Genomic DNA, 19,962 nt, shown 5'->3' with positions numbered 1-19,962 from the left:
TATGTGTATTTTTCATAGGAGTCACTGTAAATAAGGTGCTCACATTTTACTTACGGGCCAAGGTGTTTGCATTTTTGTTGTTGTTGTTGTTTCTAGACATTTCCATTGTAACCATGGCATGTAAAGAGCGTGAATAACTTTTCAGGTGGTATTCTTACAATTTTGAGCCGAAAATACCACCTTGCTGTGATGGTTTTAAGATCTTTTGTTTTACCTCCCTTTCCGTCACTTGTCACTTTTGCATTGAAAAACTTGCTGTAATTTGCCTAAATCCAGTTGAGTCACTGTTCTGGAATAGAATTTGTTTTTTTTTTTTTTTGCTGAAGTGAGTAAAATTTGATATATGATTTAAGAAGAGCTGCTTACAAATCGCTGTATAATCACATCTTTTTAAATTCATGTAAGGAAATGTTAAGGTAATCTTGAATGTATTAGTATACAATGACTGGGATCCCAAGAATCCAATGCCTCCCTTCTTCAGGAAGACTTACATTCATGGTTATTTATGTAAAATGCTAAAATAATTTTGAGCTGTACACCAGATTAACATTGACATCTTGACTGAATTCCATTATTTGTCTTCCAGATGAAAGCCAGCCACCTCTGCTTTGAAGGGATTTTATTTTCTGGTTATGTTTAAGAAATCATTAGCCTCATATTCAAACTAATTAAAATATAGGTTTAGGAAAAGAAACCCTGCTTTGAAAACAAATATAAGATACAAAATCTTAAGTGACGGATTTTGGAATAGATGGTCGTGAGGACTGTGATTTCCCTCCCTCCTTCCTGGGACCTCATCAGAAGTGAATTCAAAGCCTCATGTGAGCCTTTTCCAAAAGTGAGAGATTTTAGATAAACAAACACCACTGGTCAAATACAGAGAACGAATGAAAGCTATAAGATCGGCCAACTGGTCTGATTGGTAAAAAGCTGTCCCTGTAGAATTCAAGTAATGATAAAATCACAGGAAAATGCATGTAAGCAAGATGTGTTGGCAGTGTCTTGTCCCTGTTCTAAAATACTAGCCCTGTGCTTCGGTAGCCAGACCAGGACCTGTGGTGCCCTGGATTCTTATAATTTTTTTTTATCAAGTGTCTGAGACTTGCTCTTAAAAATGATAGATGTGAATTAATAGACATGAGTAGGCCTCATCTGTAATCCTGATTGGTTTAAATGATTATATATCATTCTGTATTATATATGCTTATTAACTTTTTATTGATGACTCTTGAGTTAAGTAGGCTTTAGGATCTTTGGTTTATCAAATATGATTAAGACTGGAAATAAACACACTGAGTCACTTATAATACTTCAGGAAGAATTTATAGACATATTGATTTCTTTTTTTAATGTTAGCTTTAGAAGAACATGTTAAAAACTATTTCTATTTCTTGACTTAGTCTCAGCAGGAAAAAAAAAAGCAAGTTGGTATTTTTGTACATGGAAGGCTTCACAGAGGACAACCAACTTGTTGATATGTATTTAACACATTCAAAGATAAACCTTGATTGCAGCCAATAATCTTATAAGTAGATCTATTTAAAGTCAGTACGGTGCCCAGTGGAAGAAGGAACACTGTGTGTGCATAGTGTAGAAGCAGTAATTCTATAATATTTATTTTAAAATACTTTAAATTTAATCTTGTATTTATGATTAATATATGGATTGATCTCAAGGTCTCAGACTCTTGACATTTTGGACAGGGTAATTCTTTGATGTGTGGAGTGGGGGCTTCCCTGTGCCTTTGCCTGCTGGATACAAGAAGCACCCTCAAATCATGATAATAAAACCTCTCTTTACATAATCAGACCTCCTCTGAGGAACATAATTGTCCCAGTTGAGGATCACTAATCTATATACCTGTATATTTGTATCTGTGTATCTATGGTTTATCTTGATCTCTGTTATCATATTTGCATTAAGTACCTGAATGTGATTATGGTGTAAGAACATTAACTCTTATACTATAGAGATCAAAGAATGGCAGACAGTATAGGAAGTCATTGATGTTTTGATGGAATTCATACTAATCATAATTAGAGGGACTGACTGATTGAAATTGGAGAACATTTAATTTTACCATTGGTTAGTGGAGTTTGGTGACTGGCTGTACTAAAGAAATTTTCTAATTAGTTAAAAGGTTTTATTTAAAAATACTGTGGAACATTTTTACTTAATTTGTGGTTTCTTTTTGTATCTGAAATTTCATATTGTGCAAGTAATACCTGGGAGACGTATTCGGTATAAATATGTCATTAGAGACCTTAGTTTGTTTTCGGCAAAAGTCTCTTAGGTCCTTAATCATTTGATTGCAGCAAGAACTACAAAGTCTGGCAGTACAAGGAAAATAACTCAGATTTTATCTTCTGTGACTTTTCATTTCTATTTTGTTTAAGGTTCTGGCAGTCCTTTGGCAAACCAAAATAGGAATGGTTCCTCTGACTTTGATGTGGACTAAGTCAAATGCATAATTTAAGGAAAGGTGAAAATAATAAATGGCTTCATAACAAGAAAAAGAAGTGGTTTAGTCACACATCTTTAACCACACTGAAGCTGCCAATCGCAGGTAACCCTGGGGTTGATCCTGAGGTCCACCATTATCAGTTAGGTACTTACTGTGCCAGATCCCGGGGCTCCAGTGGCCAGTGAGGCCCAGCCTCTGGCCCTCAAGGAGTCCAGTAGGGAGACAGACACTGAAATAGATCATTTTAACACAGTATGGAATGATACACAGGTTGCCTTGGAGCTTGGAGGAGGAGAATCACATCCAACCAGGAATGGAGAAGGTGGTACCGTGGAAGGCTTTTCCAAGGAGCTGTTTTCTAAGCATCCTTGAAAATGGTTCCTACTGAGTGCATTAGTGGAACTACTTATTATAAACTGATTCATATTAAAATGCCCATGGCAGATGAGAGCTAAGTTGTTATTCCTGCCGGCAGATTTATATCATAGGTCACAGCCCTTTCTAAATCCAAGGGATGTTCTGTTGGTAATAGAAATTTGCATGTAAATGTCAGCTCTTTGGCGCCACAGAGAAGGTGTCTTTCTGGTTCTTCTAGCAGCATCAAAGAAAGTAGCCCCTTATTCCAGTTGGACTAATGGCCACTTTTAGCTGTCATTTCAATGGTTCTCACAAAACTCAAAGCAGGCTAAGCACATTTCCTTTGTAAGATGTTGTCGTCTTTGAGAGATATCCACTAATTTGCCAAAATACTATGGAAGATACACAGAATAGGCAGCACTTTCATCTTCTGGAAATGCTACTCCGCTTGTCTTCTGCTGTTGTGGGCTGCTCTTCTGCTGTTGTGGGCTGCTCTTCCTTCTTTGGGTTCAGTCTTTCCCCACCTCTAAACATGGACACGTTTCCTTTCATCCGCATACATGTTCAAGCCAAACCTCCTCAAAATGTAGTCTATCTTTAGGGGCCCCCATAGGAATAATGTTTGTGCTCTGCTGAAAATGTGTACATGTCCATTTCTTGGTCTGCCAGGCCTATTTTTATGACAGTGGACTTTTGCCTAAGTAGTTTTCTCTCTCAGAGGGCTCTTATTTCTCAAAGGCAAACTTCTACACATCCTTCAAGACCCCCCTTGAATTAATTCCTCTAATTTGAAACCTGCTGACTTTACTGGGAGAGTACATTGCATGTTCCTAGTCTAGCACTTGTCATATCTGTTTTCTTCCATTAGAGTTCTTCTTGGGTAGAAAATGGATCTATTCACATTTTTAATCCAATATATATCTACCTCTGTGTCATTTTTTTTTTGGTGGGGGGGGGAGCAGTACTGAAGATTGAATTCAGGGTCAGTCAACCATCCAGCCCTATTTTGAATTTTTTTAGGGACAGCATCTCACGGAGTGGCTTAGCACTTCACTTGCTGAGATTGGCCTTGAACATGATCCTCCTGTCTCAGCCTCCTGAGTCACTGGGATTACAGGTGTGAGCCACTGTGCCTGGCCCCACTGTGTCTTTTATATAGGGAACTCCTAATAACCCATTATTTTCCCCAGATTGTTGAATTCTTTTCTTCCCTGGCTTCTTGCCCTCAACTTTCTGACATTTATCATTTGCCTCTCCTGTATGAGACCCTTGGCTGGAGGTTTCCTAGTGCCTTACTTCTTACACAATCCATTCCCACAAAGCATTTCTGATTTAGAAATGAGGAAACAGGTTCAGAGAGGTAGCAGGACACAGCTTACCTGATGACACGCAGCTGGAAATGATGGAGTTGGGATTTGAACTTGGATCTTTCTGGCTCACTCATTCACTCATGCATTCAGCAGATTGGACCCACTATCTAAGACCAGGGGAAACAGCACTGAACCAAAGGAATCCCTTGTCATCAGGGACTTAACATTCTAGTGGGGTAGGGAGGGAGAGAGGGTAAACAGACAGATGGATAAATGTAGTGAAACCAGCAACTTGTAAGGGATTTTATATCTCCAGTGAGGTATAGGGCTGGGGAATGGGAAAGAGACTGGGGATGGGGGTGTGTGTTTGTGTTTCTGTTAAGCTGATCTGGGGAGGCCTCTCTGAGGAGCAGACATTGAACAGGACCTTATGCAGTAAAGATAGAGGGTCGAGGGGTCCAGGCAAGAATAGCTGGTGTGGTGACCCAGAGAAGGGACTGAGGGGTAGCCAGAGCCGTGTGCCTAGAGCCTGGTGAGCCAGAGCAGCCCTCTTAGAAGGGGGTTTGGGGGAGCCAGTGGCCTGATTATGTAGGGACTTACTGCCCATGGAAAGGGGTTTGCATTTTCCCTTAATGTCATTGGAGGGCACTTAAGGTCTTTAAGTAGTAAAACTCTCCTGCATGATCACATAAGCTATAGCAGTTTGTAAAACAGATGTGCTTTGGTTTCTGCAAAGCTCATTGGAACATCACCTTGGCTATTAATACAGATAGAAAAGATGGCTTTATTTGCAAGAGCTCATTTCATCCTCAGGGTTTGTGTATGAGGCAAATACTACTCTTATCTCTGTCTTATAGGTAGAGGAACTGAAGTGCACTGAGGCTAAGTAACTTGTGCACAATTACATAGCTGGCAGGTAGCTCACCTGGGATCTTGAACTTGCCTTTAAGACAAGTTAGGCAACAGGGCAGCCATCCCACAACTAGGTGGTTGGGTTTGGAATTCAAGCCAGCATCTGAGGTGTGGTGAACTGATCCTTGTATTCCATTCATCCTACTGTCCTTTCTGCCCAGTGTAGACACCTGCAACCTCATACCAGCCTCAGAGGGTTAACTGGTCTTTTTGCTCCTAGTCTTCTCAATATGAATTTTGTCCTCCTCAGACTATTGATGTGTTCATGTTTGGATTTTATATATCTCTCTGCCTCCTCCCTCCAATAAAGACCTTAATACACCATTCTGTTGGGTACATTTCAGAAGAGCAGGGTTGGTTTTCAAGGCCCACCAGAGGCTGGCTTCGTACCGTATCTCCCAGCTCACTTCCACTGTTCCTGTGGCCAACATAGCTCTGCTTTGTGCCGTGAGCAGATCCTGTTCATGCTTCTGTGGTCAGCTTTGCTCACCCCATGCTCTTTTCCTGGGACTGTCCCTCCTCCAGGCTTGTTCCTCTGGAGGCCATTTCTTTTTGATTCCTTCTCCTAAATTTGAAGACTGTTTGTCACCAGTTGGTTCTTACATTGATCCTTTCTTTTATCCTGTCACCACAACCAGGTTGACATCCCTTCAAAGCAGCAATCACAACTTCTACTTCTCTGCATCTACAAAGAAGTAGATACATTTCCCCAAATATATCCAACTGATTAGCATCTACTGGGTACTGTCTTGAAAGAAAAGCTTTTAGGAGGAAGTAGAGGAGATAAGCCAAATTTATGTAAAAGACGTGCCACACAGCAGAGGTGTTACCATTGGCTTTTATTGTTGGTGTGTGTTTAAAGAAAACTGGACCTTTTCCTATTCTGTATATATTGGTAAGGATTCATTGGCCAGTCCCAAAGATTGCTCTTTTTTGGTTATTTAAAACACCACCAACAAACCCCCCCCCCCGCGCCTTGATTCTGCAAATTTAGTATCCTTTCCTCTACTTACATTTTTATAAGTGTAGTTGAGTTTGAGAGGGTGTTTTTTTTTTTTTTCTTGCCACTTTTAACTCATCCAGATGGTTATGTGATTCACAGACTCAAATGTGTCAGATCATGAAAATCCAAAGGCCCTGTGTTTGAGTTGGGTCCATATGTTTAGGCATTGTCACTACTTATGTGGGTCCACAGAACTTGTTAAAAATCTAACAGTGGAACTTGCATTCTCTACTGGATTCAATTTTGGATGTTCCTGGCCTTCCTCCAGTGATGAGGGCAAGAAAGGAGGTGGGGGGATCACCTCGAAAATGATTGCATTTTCCAGAGAGCAGGAAGGGGAGAAGAGAGAGATGGTAAATACTTGAGCTAAGCTTTGGTCACCTTAAACAAAACAGCTTGTGTTGCATCGGCATTTCTGCAAGATCACCCTTAGCTGTTTAGAAAAGTTTATTTTAAAAAAGAAATTTCTACTATGTTAGTCCAAAATGAACTTGGTCTAGTACTTCTCAAATATTAGTGGGGTGTAGAGTTCCTGAGAAACTTATTTTAAAAATGTAGATACTAGGGTCCCACTCACTGCCTTGAGATTCTGATATAGTGAGGCTCAGGTAATTTACAGTTTTTTTTTTTTCTTGGTGCCAAGGATTGGACCCAGACAGGCTTAACCACAGAGCCACATCCCCAGCCCTCTCTATATTTTATTTAGAGACAGGGTCTTGCTGAGTTGCATAGGGCCTGGCTAAGTTGCTGAGGCTGGCTTTGAACTTGCATCCTTCTGCCTCAGCCTCCTGAGCCACTGGGATTACAGGCATGCACCACCACACCTGGCTGTAATTTGCATTTTTATTTGCACCTGTTTATTCTCTGGTCCTTGGCACAACATGTGAAGAAACAGTGATTTAGATTATTTTATTATGAAAATACCAAATTTAGTGTTTGAATCCTCACCCCTTAGACATCAGGCTATTGGTTCCCTTTACACTGGGGTTTTTCCTCCAGGCCAGAGTCTGTGTTATTCATTGCAGTTTATATTTAACCACCTGAATCATCCATCCCTAAAAGCCCACTCCTATCCTTTTATTATCAAAAGCTTAGTGCAAAAAAAAAAAAAAATTAGTGCATTTTATTTTACTTTTAACATTTTTATTTTTAATTGATGCATAGTAACCATATGTATTTATGGAGTAATTGACACATTTCAATACATGTATATACTGTGGAATGATCGGATCAGGGTAACTGGCATATATATGACTTTCTTGTATCAGAAACATTCAAAGTACTTTCTACTAGATATTTTTGAGATAAAACTGTTGTCAACCCTCATTATCCTACTGTGCTATAGAACATTATGCATTATTTCCCAATTTAACTGCAAAGACCATTTTCCAGAATAAAACTTTTTCCTAACTAGAAATCTCCAGAGTTTAAAATATTTCTTTTATTAGAATATATGTCTTCCTACCACCAGTTTTTTTGCTTGTAGATGTGGCTTGGGGAACAACAGTGGTGGTGGCCTCTGGGCTTCTTGCTGTCACTTGAATTGCAAGAGCGTCAGCTGTGTCCTGATGGATTCGGAAAGCAGTACCAAGTACCAGCACTTCACACCCAGGAGTTCACTTGTTCATTCATTCAGTAGAGATTTTCACCAAATACTCTTCCTGGCACTGGGGCATCATGTCAACAATAACAAAATATTTTCCTCCTAATTGAATTTATATTCTAGTGGGGGCAGGGGAGAAAGACAATAACTGTATATTATATGATATTGAAAGTGTTAATGGTAAACATAGAGTAGGGGACACGCCTGAACGTGCCGGGGTGCAGCACAGAAATTTGGTAGTGTAGTCGCAAGCAGGTGACATTTGAGAAAAGGTTCCAAAGGAAAGGGTGAGTGAGCCTTGGGGACATTTGGAGAGAGGATGATTCAGGGAGAAGAAACCTCTGGTGCAAAGGCCCTGAGATGGGCGGATGCCTGGGGCATTGAAGGATCAGCAAGGAGACAGCAGGGTAAAGTATTGTGAGCAGAGAAGAACGCTAGCAAAGGGGTCAGAGAAGAAACCTGCCATTGTAAGGCCGTGTGCATCTTCCCCAAGCCAGTGGGAAGCCAGTGGAAAGTTCAGAGCAGAAGAATGGCAACGTCTGACTTAGATTCTTCAGAGGCCAGGAGAGTTTGGTGAAGTCAGAGGCACCGCTAAGAGGCTACTGCAGTGGTCAGGGAGGAAATAGATGGCTCAGGTATGGGCAGGTCCAGTGGAGGGAGACACAGGTGGTCCGCTCTGGGTATAATTGGAAGGCTGAGCCAGCAGAGTCCTGACAGTTTGTTGGGGGAAAGAAAAGAAAGACTAGGATTCAAAAATGATTTGGCCCCAGTCATTGAAACTGAGTCCGTTCCCCGTCAAGGGAGATGGGGAAGATTGTGGATGGCCAGGCTTGGGGGAGAGGGTGAGGGGTTCCGTTTTGGACATATGTTTAAGATTCCTGTTTATCCCAGTGGAAGTGCTGTAGGCAGATGGGTGTGTGAGTCCTGTGCTTAGGAGACCGTCACCCACCAGATGTTTTAGCATGTAGAATGGCAAGTGTGCATGTGTGTGTAATCATGCACGTATGTAATTCTCTGCATGTATAGATATAGCTATAATTGCATATACATAATTAGCAGCAAACGTGTGTGTAGGTTACAGATGCTTCTTGACTTAACGATGGATGGGGTCATGAACCCATCCTAAATTGAAAATATCACAATTTTTAAATTCTACAAGTTGAGAACGTCCTAAGTTGGAAACTAATTCAATAACCTACCGAACATGACGGCTGATCCTTGCCTACCGTAGAAGTGCTGGGAACACATGCATTAACTTACAACAGTTAAGCAAAACGTTTAATACAAAGCCTATTTTACAATAGTATGTTGAATGTGTTGTGTACACACACAGGTGGGCATTTGGTAGGCATGATGAGATGAAAAAATAGAAAACTGTATCCAAAATAGCGCTGACGACACAGTGCAACGTAGAGCATCGGATGTTCCCCTCTTGATTGAGGGGCTGATGGGGAGCTGTGGTGCAATGCCATTGCCCAGTGTCTCAGGGAAGCATCCCACTGCATATCACTAGCTGGGAAAAGATCAAAATTCAAAAAAGTGTAGTTTCTAGGGAATGCATAGCAGATCATCTTAAGTTGCAAACTAAATGTGTTGGTGTACACACGGATTGCCCTGTAGTTATACCTCACGGTATAACTGCAGTTTTTCTTTCCAGACTATTGTAGGATGCCTAACCTTTGGTGTAGAGGGTCATTGTTATTGGGTCCTTCTCTGTTCCTACTATGGTGCTCCAAATCCCCATGATGATCGTTATCTTTAACCATCTTGGCTTGTTTTGCTCCTTTGGGCTTTAGATCTTGAATGGAATGACTGCCGCTCAAACTGGTCACAACTTGATTATCCTGGGTCAGTTCTTTTCCAGGGGGCAGTGAGCAACCTCTGGGAATAGGTGGACCTCAGGGTGTCGCCTTCCCATCATGTGGCAGGGCCTGGCATACTTGATCTGTCATGGCACAGTTCATTTGTGTGAGCAACTTGACAGATGTCCGTAGTGAGGCATCAAATTGGATGGTGTCTGCTAACAAATCTGATGGGAAAACAGAAAAGAGAATTCAAAGGATTATTATTATTATTATTATTATTATTATTATTATTATTTTTAGGCTTAAATTTGCCATTGAGCTGTTTGAGCCTCTGTCATTAAGGCTGCTTTATTAGAAGTCTACACAATTCTTCACATGGGTGTCAAAATAATTTCAGTGAAAATGAGGTTGGGTGGACTCATCAAGCTGAAGTATTCGTCTTGTGATTACAGATGGGTTTTGTTTCTGCTCTTCTACTTCCTTCCAAGCCTTTTGCTGGATGAGCTGGACTTAACAATCTGCATTAATTTACTTTGGCACTTCACATGGTCAGACGGGCCACGAACGCCACGGTCTCTAATGCATTTCTAAAAAATCCTGCGGATGCTCCTTTTTAATTGATGTCCTTCATAAATTGTGTTTGCTGAAGCTATAATTACTCGTCAAGCAGAGAAAGCAAATCTACCTCCAAGTACAATGAAGATGTTCTTTTATAAGATTATTAAGATACAGAAGTTTGGCATGCAGAGTAATTTAGTTCTGCTTTATAATGATATCTTCAGGGACTGTATCTTTGGGGATCACATCCATTAGAGCCTAGCAAAGTGGAAAAGGACCTATCACTACTGCGCTCCTCATAAATGTCAGATGCCCCCGCCTTGCAGTGACCATTGCCCCGTGTATGTGCTTGTTATAAAACACTTGGAACGGGCTGATTTTTTTTTTTTTTTGATAATGTTTTTGTATGCCCTTCAGAGTAATTAACTGCTTCGCTGGACGTTCATTTAGCTTATTTGAAATTGCTTGAAAGATTCCTACATGATTTGAACCGGGGATCTTTGAAGGAACATCAGCAGAGGGTTATCACCTCAAAAATTTGGAAATAGCTCCAATTAAACAGATACAAGATGGATCACTTAGAAATTCTTATTTAACTGATTTATAAAATGCATAAGTTTTGCCTTGGTATTAAATGAGGATATTAATTTGTTTTTTGTTTTTAAAGAGGGATTTAGGGAAAGTGAAAGAAGAAGATAGCAAGGTTTTCTAAAGGGTGAGGGTATTTGTGGGAGAAATAAAATAAGGTGTTCCAAAGATCTTCTTTTATTTTTTGTCTCCCACTTAAAAATGTCAGCTGTGTGTAAAGCTATATGCATCTTTTTCACTACTCTGTCTCCAGCATCTAGCACAGTGCCTAGACACAGCTGTCATGTAAATAGGGGACTTCTCAGAACCTAGAGCCTCATGGGGCATTGTGACACATCAAGCATCCTTTTCCAAACTCGGTGGACTATGGAACCCTTTTCTCAAGAAACATTAGAATGGGGTCTCTTCAAATACCCCCTCGGAATTCTAGCTTTGAGTAAAATAATAGCAATCAAATATTAAAACTGAATTGATCAAGAAGTGAAATGTTGACTTTTTTTGTGGCGACTGGAACACAAGGGATAGAGAGCATGAGGTCGGAGGGATGTCAGACTTCCATGTTTGAACCCATTATCTAGAGCAAGTTGCTTGACCTTGGGCAGCCTCTGTCTATCGATCTTCAAAGTAGGGATCATAATTATATTTACCTTGCTGGTTGTTAGGAAAATAGATTACATTTAGTCCCACTTTGGAAAATTAAATGAAATAATGTATGTAGAGGGCTTCCCTGGGCTAACTATTTATTCTTATTTTCATTATTATTGTTGTTCTTATTAAGAAGTAAGTGATAAATGACCCCAGTTAAAAGGGGGTGATGACGAGGCACTCAAGATTAAATGGAGTCAGCCTTCCTCCCGCTTCTCAACAAATATGGGAGTGCTTCTCATATGCCAGGCATTGTTTATTCTGGGGGTGACAGTGTCGAACCCAGTTAAAGCCCCTCCCTGTGGACCTGGAGGGGTTTTGTAGCATAATGTGTTTATGGCTGTCACCGTCCCCTAGAACATAAAGTAAATTTAATTGTACATCATTCACTTAAAGTTAATTGTTCTGAGGTCATTATACTAGTGATCTGCCCCAAAGCAGCACTTTTTCTCTCAGAATCCGATCTGTTCTTAACACCAAATAAGTAAATCAGGATTCAGAGGTCATGTTTTGAAATGAAATAAATAAAACGAAGCTGGCGTTAAGAAATAAGCTCATCAAATGGAACACGCCCTTTTATTCCAATTAGTCTATCCACCACAGTGGGTGGTTAGGCAACACCCAGTTAAATTTGGATCTCAGATAAAGAATACTTATTTTTTTAAGTATAAGTATATCCCAAGTAGTACATGGGATATACTTATCCTTGGAGGCGGGGGTGGGGTGGGGGGAGAAGCTGTATATTTGAAATTCCAATTTAACTGGCTGCCTTGTGTTTTACCTGCTCTGAACCAGGAGAGTGACCATTGTGGGCTGCAAGTCTTTAGGCCAGGAGGCATCTCACTGAAAACAGAGTAAGAAGCCTTTACATCTCTTTGAAATGATTTAGAACTGTTCCCCCCGATCACCGAGTGTTTCCAAATTAAAAGCCATTAATTAAGGCCTTCTGCAGATACAAGAGATAGGCAAGGAGTGCTTTGTAATGCCAGTTCAGTACTTCAGGTGAGAGCTTTTCAAATTACGTGGACCAGTAGAGCCACCTGCTTGACTCAACACTGTGGCCTGCGTGGGGCTCGTCAGCGCACTGCGGTGCCAGGGTTGTTACTGATTTTTCTCATTTCTCCAGGGCAAATACTAATTAATGGATACAATTCACAGCTGATTAGCTGTAGTTTCTTCAGTAATTACATTCGCATACTAACTGTTCAGAAGAGGATTTCTAACCCAGTTCTTATTTCATTCTAAGCTTAATTTGTTTTTTGAATTGTTTAGGCCCTTAGTTTAATAGCCATTTTATTTTTCTTTGTTGTTTTAGGTGCTATTAGATAATAAGTGAGTTTAATCTTAAAAAAAAAAAACTCTCTGATAATGAGCTGTTTGCCTTAAATGGATTTCTAATTCCCCAACAAAACCTACATTTAAATAACGTTAAAGTTGTGATACGGGCTGTCGGGTGGTTATTTTTTTGGGGGGGGGCAGGATTGGAACATGGAATATACCGGATTCTCTTCTATATTCCCCCCCCAAACTTGATTACAGGCCTGAGCTTTTAATTCTGGCATCATTCATACATCAAAAGCTTCATGACAGAAACCTTTACTATTGTTTTTTTTTTTTTTTTTGCATGTATTTGGCATAGTGGAATAATGAGGAAAATGTGTGTGTGTGTGTGTGTGTGTGTGTGTACACCCACATGCACTGGTGCACATGTGTTTGATTCAGAAAAGCCAGAGAAAGTTCCTCCTTAAGGGCTAGCTAATACATTTTTGAGAAATCCTTATAAAGACATTTACTCAAATGAATCCAAGTGTTGGAGGAGAACCATCCAGATGGTTACTTGTGTGTGTGTGTGTGTGTGTGTGTGTGTGTGTGTGTGTTGAGGTGTCATTCTACAGGGGAGAATTTGCTGCTCTGGATGGTAACAGCACTGTGGAACCATTAATCTTTCCTATAAATCCTGTTTAGTTCTTGGATCCCTGACATGATCAAGTGTAGCATGTCAATCCCCTATCTGTAGGTTCAGAGTCAGGCTGAGAACACCCCCCCCCATAAGTGTTTATCAGTTTATGGAGAGGAGGATTATGTGGGTCTTCCATATCTATATATTCGCATCTGTCTTCTGTTTATTCTCTATATCTCTCTATCTGTGTATCTGTATATCTGTCAATGTACCTACCTATTTCTCTATCCACCTATCCATTTTTCCATCCTTCTATCTCTTGGGGGTAAATTGCACCTTTTACTTTAAATTATTAACTTTATTTAGATGAAAGAATAGCTATATACATTTCACCCTTTGGACACCAAACCTTTGTTTTATTTGATGCATTAAATAATTTGATGCAATAAATAATTAAATAATTTGATGCATAAATAATGTGCTTTATAAATAGTCCATTCTTATACCATTTAAAAATCATGAAAATAATACAGCTCTAGATAATTATGCCCACAGAACCTTTCCATATTGCCAGACTGATAACAGAATGTTTAAGGCAACAAAATGTGCCTATTTATACCATTTGAACCTGAAAATACATTTCTGCCCAAAACCCAAGTTTTACATTTTGATAACAGGTCCCTAGAAGTAAAGAGCTTAAGTCTGAAATGCTGATACAGTCTTATTTGTGATGATATGAATGGGCTATTGTGTTAGGGAATGAAATAAAAAATTGCTGTGTTCATAGGATCCTGCTTATTTTTTAAACCTCTTTGCATTTAATGTTACATTGAGAGATTAAATATCACTGTTTTCAGCAGCTCTGATGGATATAGATATGGCTTCTTTAAATTCTGGAGATTTAAAATTTTTTTCTTTAGTCTTATTTATTTATATTCATGCCACACCTCATTCACTTAGAAAATAGAATTTGAGTCCTGGAAATTGAATTTTATTCCCTTTAATTCACATTTTAACCTACCCACACTTGTGACATCTGTTCTTGAAAAGTAAGCTCTAAAATCCCAACATGCTTTAAAACGTGTCAAGGTGATTCTCTCGGAAACTCTTCTCCTAACCTCTGACAAGTGCCAGTTCGATAAACAACACCGTGGTGATAGGTTGGCCTGGTGTTTGTAATTGTCTCCCTTCACTATTAGTCTTGATGAGAAACAAAACTATTTCCTAGAATTATTGAGTTAGCTTAACTCCAGGCTTTATTTTCCAAGGGAACTAGCTGTCAGCGGGGCTGCGCTTTGACATCTTTCCTGTTTTGAATTTGATCTCAGTGAGACCCCCATCCCTGACCCCATTCTCTTAACAGGGACATTCCTTCTCAATGGCACCTGAGCTTTCCTAACCAGGATTCTTATTAAGCCCCACATTAACATAAAACCATCTCTTTGTTTTCTTTCAGTTTGGAAATAATAATAACTACATGAGCATGGCAGAAGCCAACAACACATTCTTTGCTGCCAGCGAGGTAGGTGTCTGTCACAATGGTGTCCCTTCGTGTTTTGCGTACTATTTAGGTAATTTGATAGGCTCTAGAGTCACATAAGAGAGTGAGATAAATTTGATAGTTTATGTTCCCTCATGTGGCCCAATGTAATGACTCTGAAGGAGAAATAAGAAAGACCTACTCGAAAAGAAAATAACCAGTCAAATGTTTATCACTTATCCATTGCTTCTATTGCTTCTGTGCCTAATTTTGTACAAAAAATAAATAAACAAATAAATTGTTGAAAAAATATACATGAAAACAAAACTAAATTATGTTAATTCATATATACACACAGAAACTATATTGGTATCTAAGCAGATAAGAAACTGTTTTGGAAATGAGACTAGAAGTGAATTTTAATAGAAGATATTTGAACTTCACATTTCTCTAGGGGTAATTTCATTAAGTTGCCATGATTTGGGAAACTGTGACAGAGCAGTATTGTAGTCTTTTGGAGGGTTGATGGGGCAATGCAAAATGAGGGTTTTAGCCTCACAGCTTAGCACAGTCCTTGGCTGTATGTAGTAGGTACTCAATAAAAATTTATTGACTAAATGTATGGGTGTGTTCCAAGACCTGGTTGTAGCTGGGAAAGCTGGGTGGTGGAATCTGAATGTAGCACCACATGGGCTCTGGGTTCGTAATCCAGTTATGGGAGTGCACATGGAACAAACATTGATATATATATTTTAACCACATTCCTATTATTGACTTAGAACTGTTTTTTGGTCTTACTGGTCTACTTTCTACAAAAATCTGGATGTTAATTACACCAAAGAAAGGGTTCCCTAATAATGGTAGCCTGTGTGAGATTTAAGATTTTCAAATAAGAACAAACAGAAGTGTGAAATTGGTCCAAATGGAACATTTCCTCTAGCGGCTTATGTAATAAAAAGTCTTCATTTTCCAAATACATTCAAATATAGGAAACTGAACTGGTTTGACCCCAGAGGATGAAAATAATAATGGCTTTGTAAATGATCTTGGTACCGGGAAGCAAGTGATATGAAAGAAATTAACGCTGATAAATTATTAGAATAAATGGGGAATCAAGAATGGAGGGTCTTCGTGGATGAATCGTTTTTTACAGTGACCATCATCCCTAACCAGGAAGACAGCTTAGGTTAGCGAATATTGTTTGGCGCTGGCTGCTGTGTTGTTTGTGATAATGAACACAAACCCCATCTGTAAGGACAACATGATGTTTCATTCTGTAGGATTTTTTTCCCTACATTTGAATCAAACATTGATGAAAGCTCTACTGCCAGCAGCTGTTCAGAGACAATTTGATTCCAGCTGTGATAATTCACCGTGTCAGACATTGGCTGTTATATGTTGATACAACAGTTCTCCAGATTTGCATTTTTATCAAAAGGAACAAATGTTTTGAACATTTCAGTACAGATGGTATTTAACCATGTACATTCTACTTTAACATGTTCAAGGTAAACATGGAGAAGTCGGTATCTGCAAAAATAATCACATAAACTCCAAATGATTAGTCTGATATTGGTCATCTGGCAGAGCTACAGAAGTCAGTGTCTTTTATTGTTGATGTCACACATGGTTCTTTTTTATCATCTCTCAGCCAGCGTTTTGGAAAAAGAATGCTTAACTTTAATATTTTGCCTCTCTTTTTTTCCTTTTCCCTGCAGAATACTTCACTGTATATTTAATATTTTACCTCTCTTTAAAGAGGCTTTAAGATTTTAGCATTTCCTTGGTTATATGTAACTGTGTTATTTTATCGTTTCATTAGGCTCCCCTATAGTAATACACGAAGTTCTAACTTAAAATTAATTTGTCTTTTGAAAAATGATACCATGGGGACCTATGATATATAAGACATCTCTCTATTCCTTAACAAAAATAAAAAATGGAAACCTCTTTAATTTTGACTGCCTGGCATAAGACATGCTTTACGGCAGTGTTTAAGAGGTAATCTTATGTAATGTTTTCACTGTATATCTCTCAATCAAAACATAAGGCCCAAGTAAATGTTAACGTATCACCACATTACAGCCTGTGCCTAATTTCCCAATCACTGCATTAAAAGTAAATTTATTTGGTATTTTAACATTCTAATGAGTGCAAACTAATTCAGGAGGACTGTAGGTTTGCATGCTGTAAAGTCTAAATTGTGCCTGAAACCAGTTCCCTTCACATCAATATTGTCCTGAAGATAACACTACAGGGACTCCGATACTCTTAAGTTTGAAATTCACACATTAGCTTTATGTTTTCTATCTGTGTCATGATTACCCTGACCATTTTTAAAGTACTTTAAATATTTATTGAAATAATATTTCAAGTGTTAATTACAGTGGTAATGAAAACAGCCAAATGCCACATATCAAGAATGAGTGTTTATCCGTATTGTTAATGTGATATGTTAGATTTCATTAAGCAGTAATGGGGTAGCAAATGAGTCACAAATTACAGTTGCATCTGTTACTAGACCACATTAGTGCCAAAATAACGGCAAACGCAGCCATAGGGTTACGTTCATTAGCCAACCACGTTTGTGGCCAATTCATCCCTTTGTTGCTGAGGACTCGGGGTAACGCAGTAAGAAATTGACATCTTTCGGGGTCATTGTAAGAATGCATACGTTGGAAAAAATCTAATATTTCATTCTGGCTTTCAGATGTGTTCTTATGAGTCCGTGTTTTGCATTTATTGACTCTGCTAAGAACCTCAAGGTGATTAGTTGTCCCACCACAGATCCCCACAGCTGTGATCTCTTTATTTCCAGGGAGATGGAAATAGTATCTGACAGGTTCTATGTGTAAGAAGTGTTTTTCGTTGCTTTTTTCTCCCCTAGAGTTTGTTTTTCTTTTTTTTTTCCCCAATGCTTATTATATGATATCATCCTTGGTAGTTTGAAGAATGATGCTTTTTAACTCTTAATTAGTTCTCATGGCCTATAATAGCAGACTCCAATTAACTTGCACAAGTTCATGCTTTCAAATATTATTAATAATAAACAAACTATAACTTTGACCCTCTGAGCTAGGAATAAAAAATATGTGGGTGGCTCAATATATATATATTCATATATGTATGTATATATATATATATATACACACACACATAAGTCATAAATATATAAAAATATACATACCTGTTATATATTATATATACATTATATAATATATATTATATATAATAACATGCATATATATGTTATAAAATATAAGGAACAGAATGTGAGGGTATCTATATTTCTATCTTTTAGCAGACATTCCATATGCCATATATGTTTTATATATGCATGTTATTATATATATAATATATATTTATTCATTTTTCTTTCTGTACCTTGATTTCCCCTCTTCCCCAAACATCCAATTATTTTCTAAGAAAGACGGTTCCTATGGTTGAGTGAGGCAGCCCTGATTTACGTAAAAGAACCTACCGTAAAACACAGAATCTCCGTAGCAGGGAAGAAAAACAATTCATGAAGATGTACTTAAGTTTTGAGATGTCACACTTGTCTAAGCAAGTGAGCAACATTGATGTCATTAGTATGTCTATATCCATATAGCTCTGTGCTCTCTAGGTAGTCTTTAAAAGTTGAAGACTGTTAGAAAATGTTTTGATAAACACATATTAAAATGTTCACATAAAAGAAAATAACCCTCCCTCTAGTTTAAATACAAGCATGGTGCCTTTTAATAGGAGCTCTGATAATCCTTATATAAAGCGTTGCATGACACACAATTTCCATGGAAGCCTTCATTGCACTTGGGAATATACCAATAAGGAAATTAAAAAACCAAACCGCAAATTTAATATTACTTGTTTTATAGATTGTGGCAGAAAGTAAATATGTGTAATGTTCACTTCTGGATTAATGCCGTGTATGTGTGCACCACAAAATCGTCAGCATTTTATGAAGCATGTGGATCGCGTAAGCGGTTTGAGCTGTTTCACTAACATATCAATAAAGTGGCAATTTGTTATATAGCCAAATCTAATGTCGCTGATGCTCCAACTAACAACAAAGACAGATGTTGCTAATTAAGTACGCATTAAAAAACTGTTAATACTGATACTCCATTAAAACCATATGATAATGAGACTTAAATCTTTAATCAGAATGATCAGCAAAACTTTATATATGGAAATCTGTGTTTAAGATGTTTTCATTTGAGAAATAAATATTTGGCCTACATATGTAGTGTTTTCATGAAAAGTCTTTCTTCTTCCCTCCAAGGAGGAATAAAAAATATAAGGAACAGAATGTGAGGATATCTATATTTTGTTTCCTTTTAGCAGACATTCCATACGCCAAGCCTGGGGGACGAGGAGTTTGAAATCCCACCCATCACGCCTCCTCCAGAGTCCGACCCCGCCCTGGGCATGCCTGATGTACTGCTACCCTTTCAAGCTCTCAGTGATCCACTGCCTTCCCAGGGAAGCGAATTCACACCCCAGTTTCCTCCTCAAAGCCTGGATCTTCCTTCTATTACGATCTCAAGAAATCTTGTGGAACAAGATGGTGTGCTTCATAGCAGTGGGTTACATATGGTAGGCACCACATTTATTGCTTGAAAGTCTTGTTATCTTTTGCACTATCATGATAAAGATCTGAGTGTTCATTCTGGAGTATGTTCCTGCTTGTCCACTGTGGACATGTAGACTGTTATACCTGCTACCATTCAAACGTGGGCACAGTCCTGGATCAGTACCTGGTATTGGGTTGATTGACAGTTGTAGAAAAGAGGATGACCAAGGAGATCCTTCTAATATGACCAATTTTTAAGAGGTCTGATTCATGGGTTTGGAAGTAGCCAGTCTTCCTTTGCCTCTGGTTGAATACAGAGGTGTGCTTGATTTGAAAGTTTACCCAGGTAAGATTTTTAGAAATGGAAACCTTTATCAGGTGTGCCTGGGTCTTTTGAACTTGTTGGATTACAAGGTAAAGTTGATGATACATGATTTGCTCCTGCCTCAAATGAAATATCAAACTGTGATTCAGAGAAAAGAAAAAAAATAATAATTGCTTATAACCAGCAGAGGAAAATATAGAATGGGTTATTGTGTGAAATGCATCTAATGATGTTATTTATTGTCATAAACATCAAATAAGGCACTCTGGAGAGCCAAGATTACTAATGCAATAATTTTGATTCTATTTTTCTTGGTGTGCAATTACAGTCAGCAATCACCAGAGTAAATCTGCTTAAGTATTTTAAACTCTTCTGCTGAGATTGTCAGGTTTTTTCCCACCATAGTATGTAATGCATTTGTGTCTGTCTAGGTGAGGTA

At 38.6% G+C, this 19,962-nt stretch overlaps 1 protein-coding gene across 2 annotated transcripts in view; it reads left to right on the top strand.

Annotated features, from left to right (window-relative positions):
• The window catches only part of Tox3 (TOX high mobility group box family member 3), a 102,808-nt gene that overhangs the window by 58,584 nt on the left and 24,262 nt on the right, over positions 1-19,962 (top strand). The window contains exons 2-3 of one of the 2 annotated variants that reach the window (XM_026392298.2): positions 14,602-14,667; positions 18,970-19,221. In XM_026392298.2, coding sequence (XP_026248083.2) covers positions 14,602-14,667; positions 18,970-19,221 — 318 coding nt within the window. Of the gene's footprint in view, positions 1-14,601; positions 14,668-18,966; positions 19,222-19,962 lie in introns of both variants that reach the window. The other variant, XM_026392297.2, reaches the window with a different exon arrangement.

The sequence above is a fragment of the Urocitellus parryii genome, chromosome 15 (assembly GCF_045843805.1).
Source record: "Urocitellus parryii isolate mUroPar1 chromosome 15, mUroPar1.hap1, whole genome shotgun sequence".
NCBI lineage: Eukaryota > Metazoa > Chordata > Mammalia > Rodentia > Sciuridae > Urocitellus > Urocitellus parryii.
The sequence above is the reverse complement of the archived record's forward strand: the minus strand, read 5'-3'. Positions and strand labels throughout refer to the sequence as shown.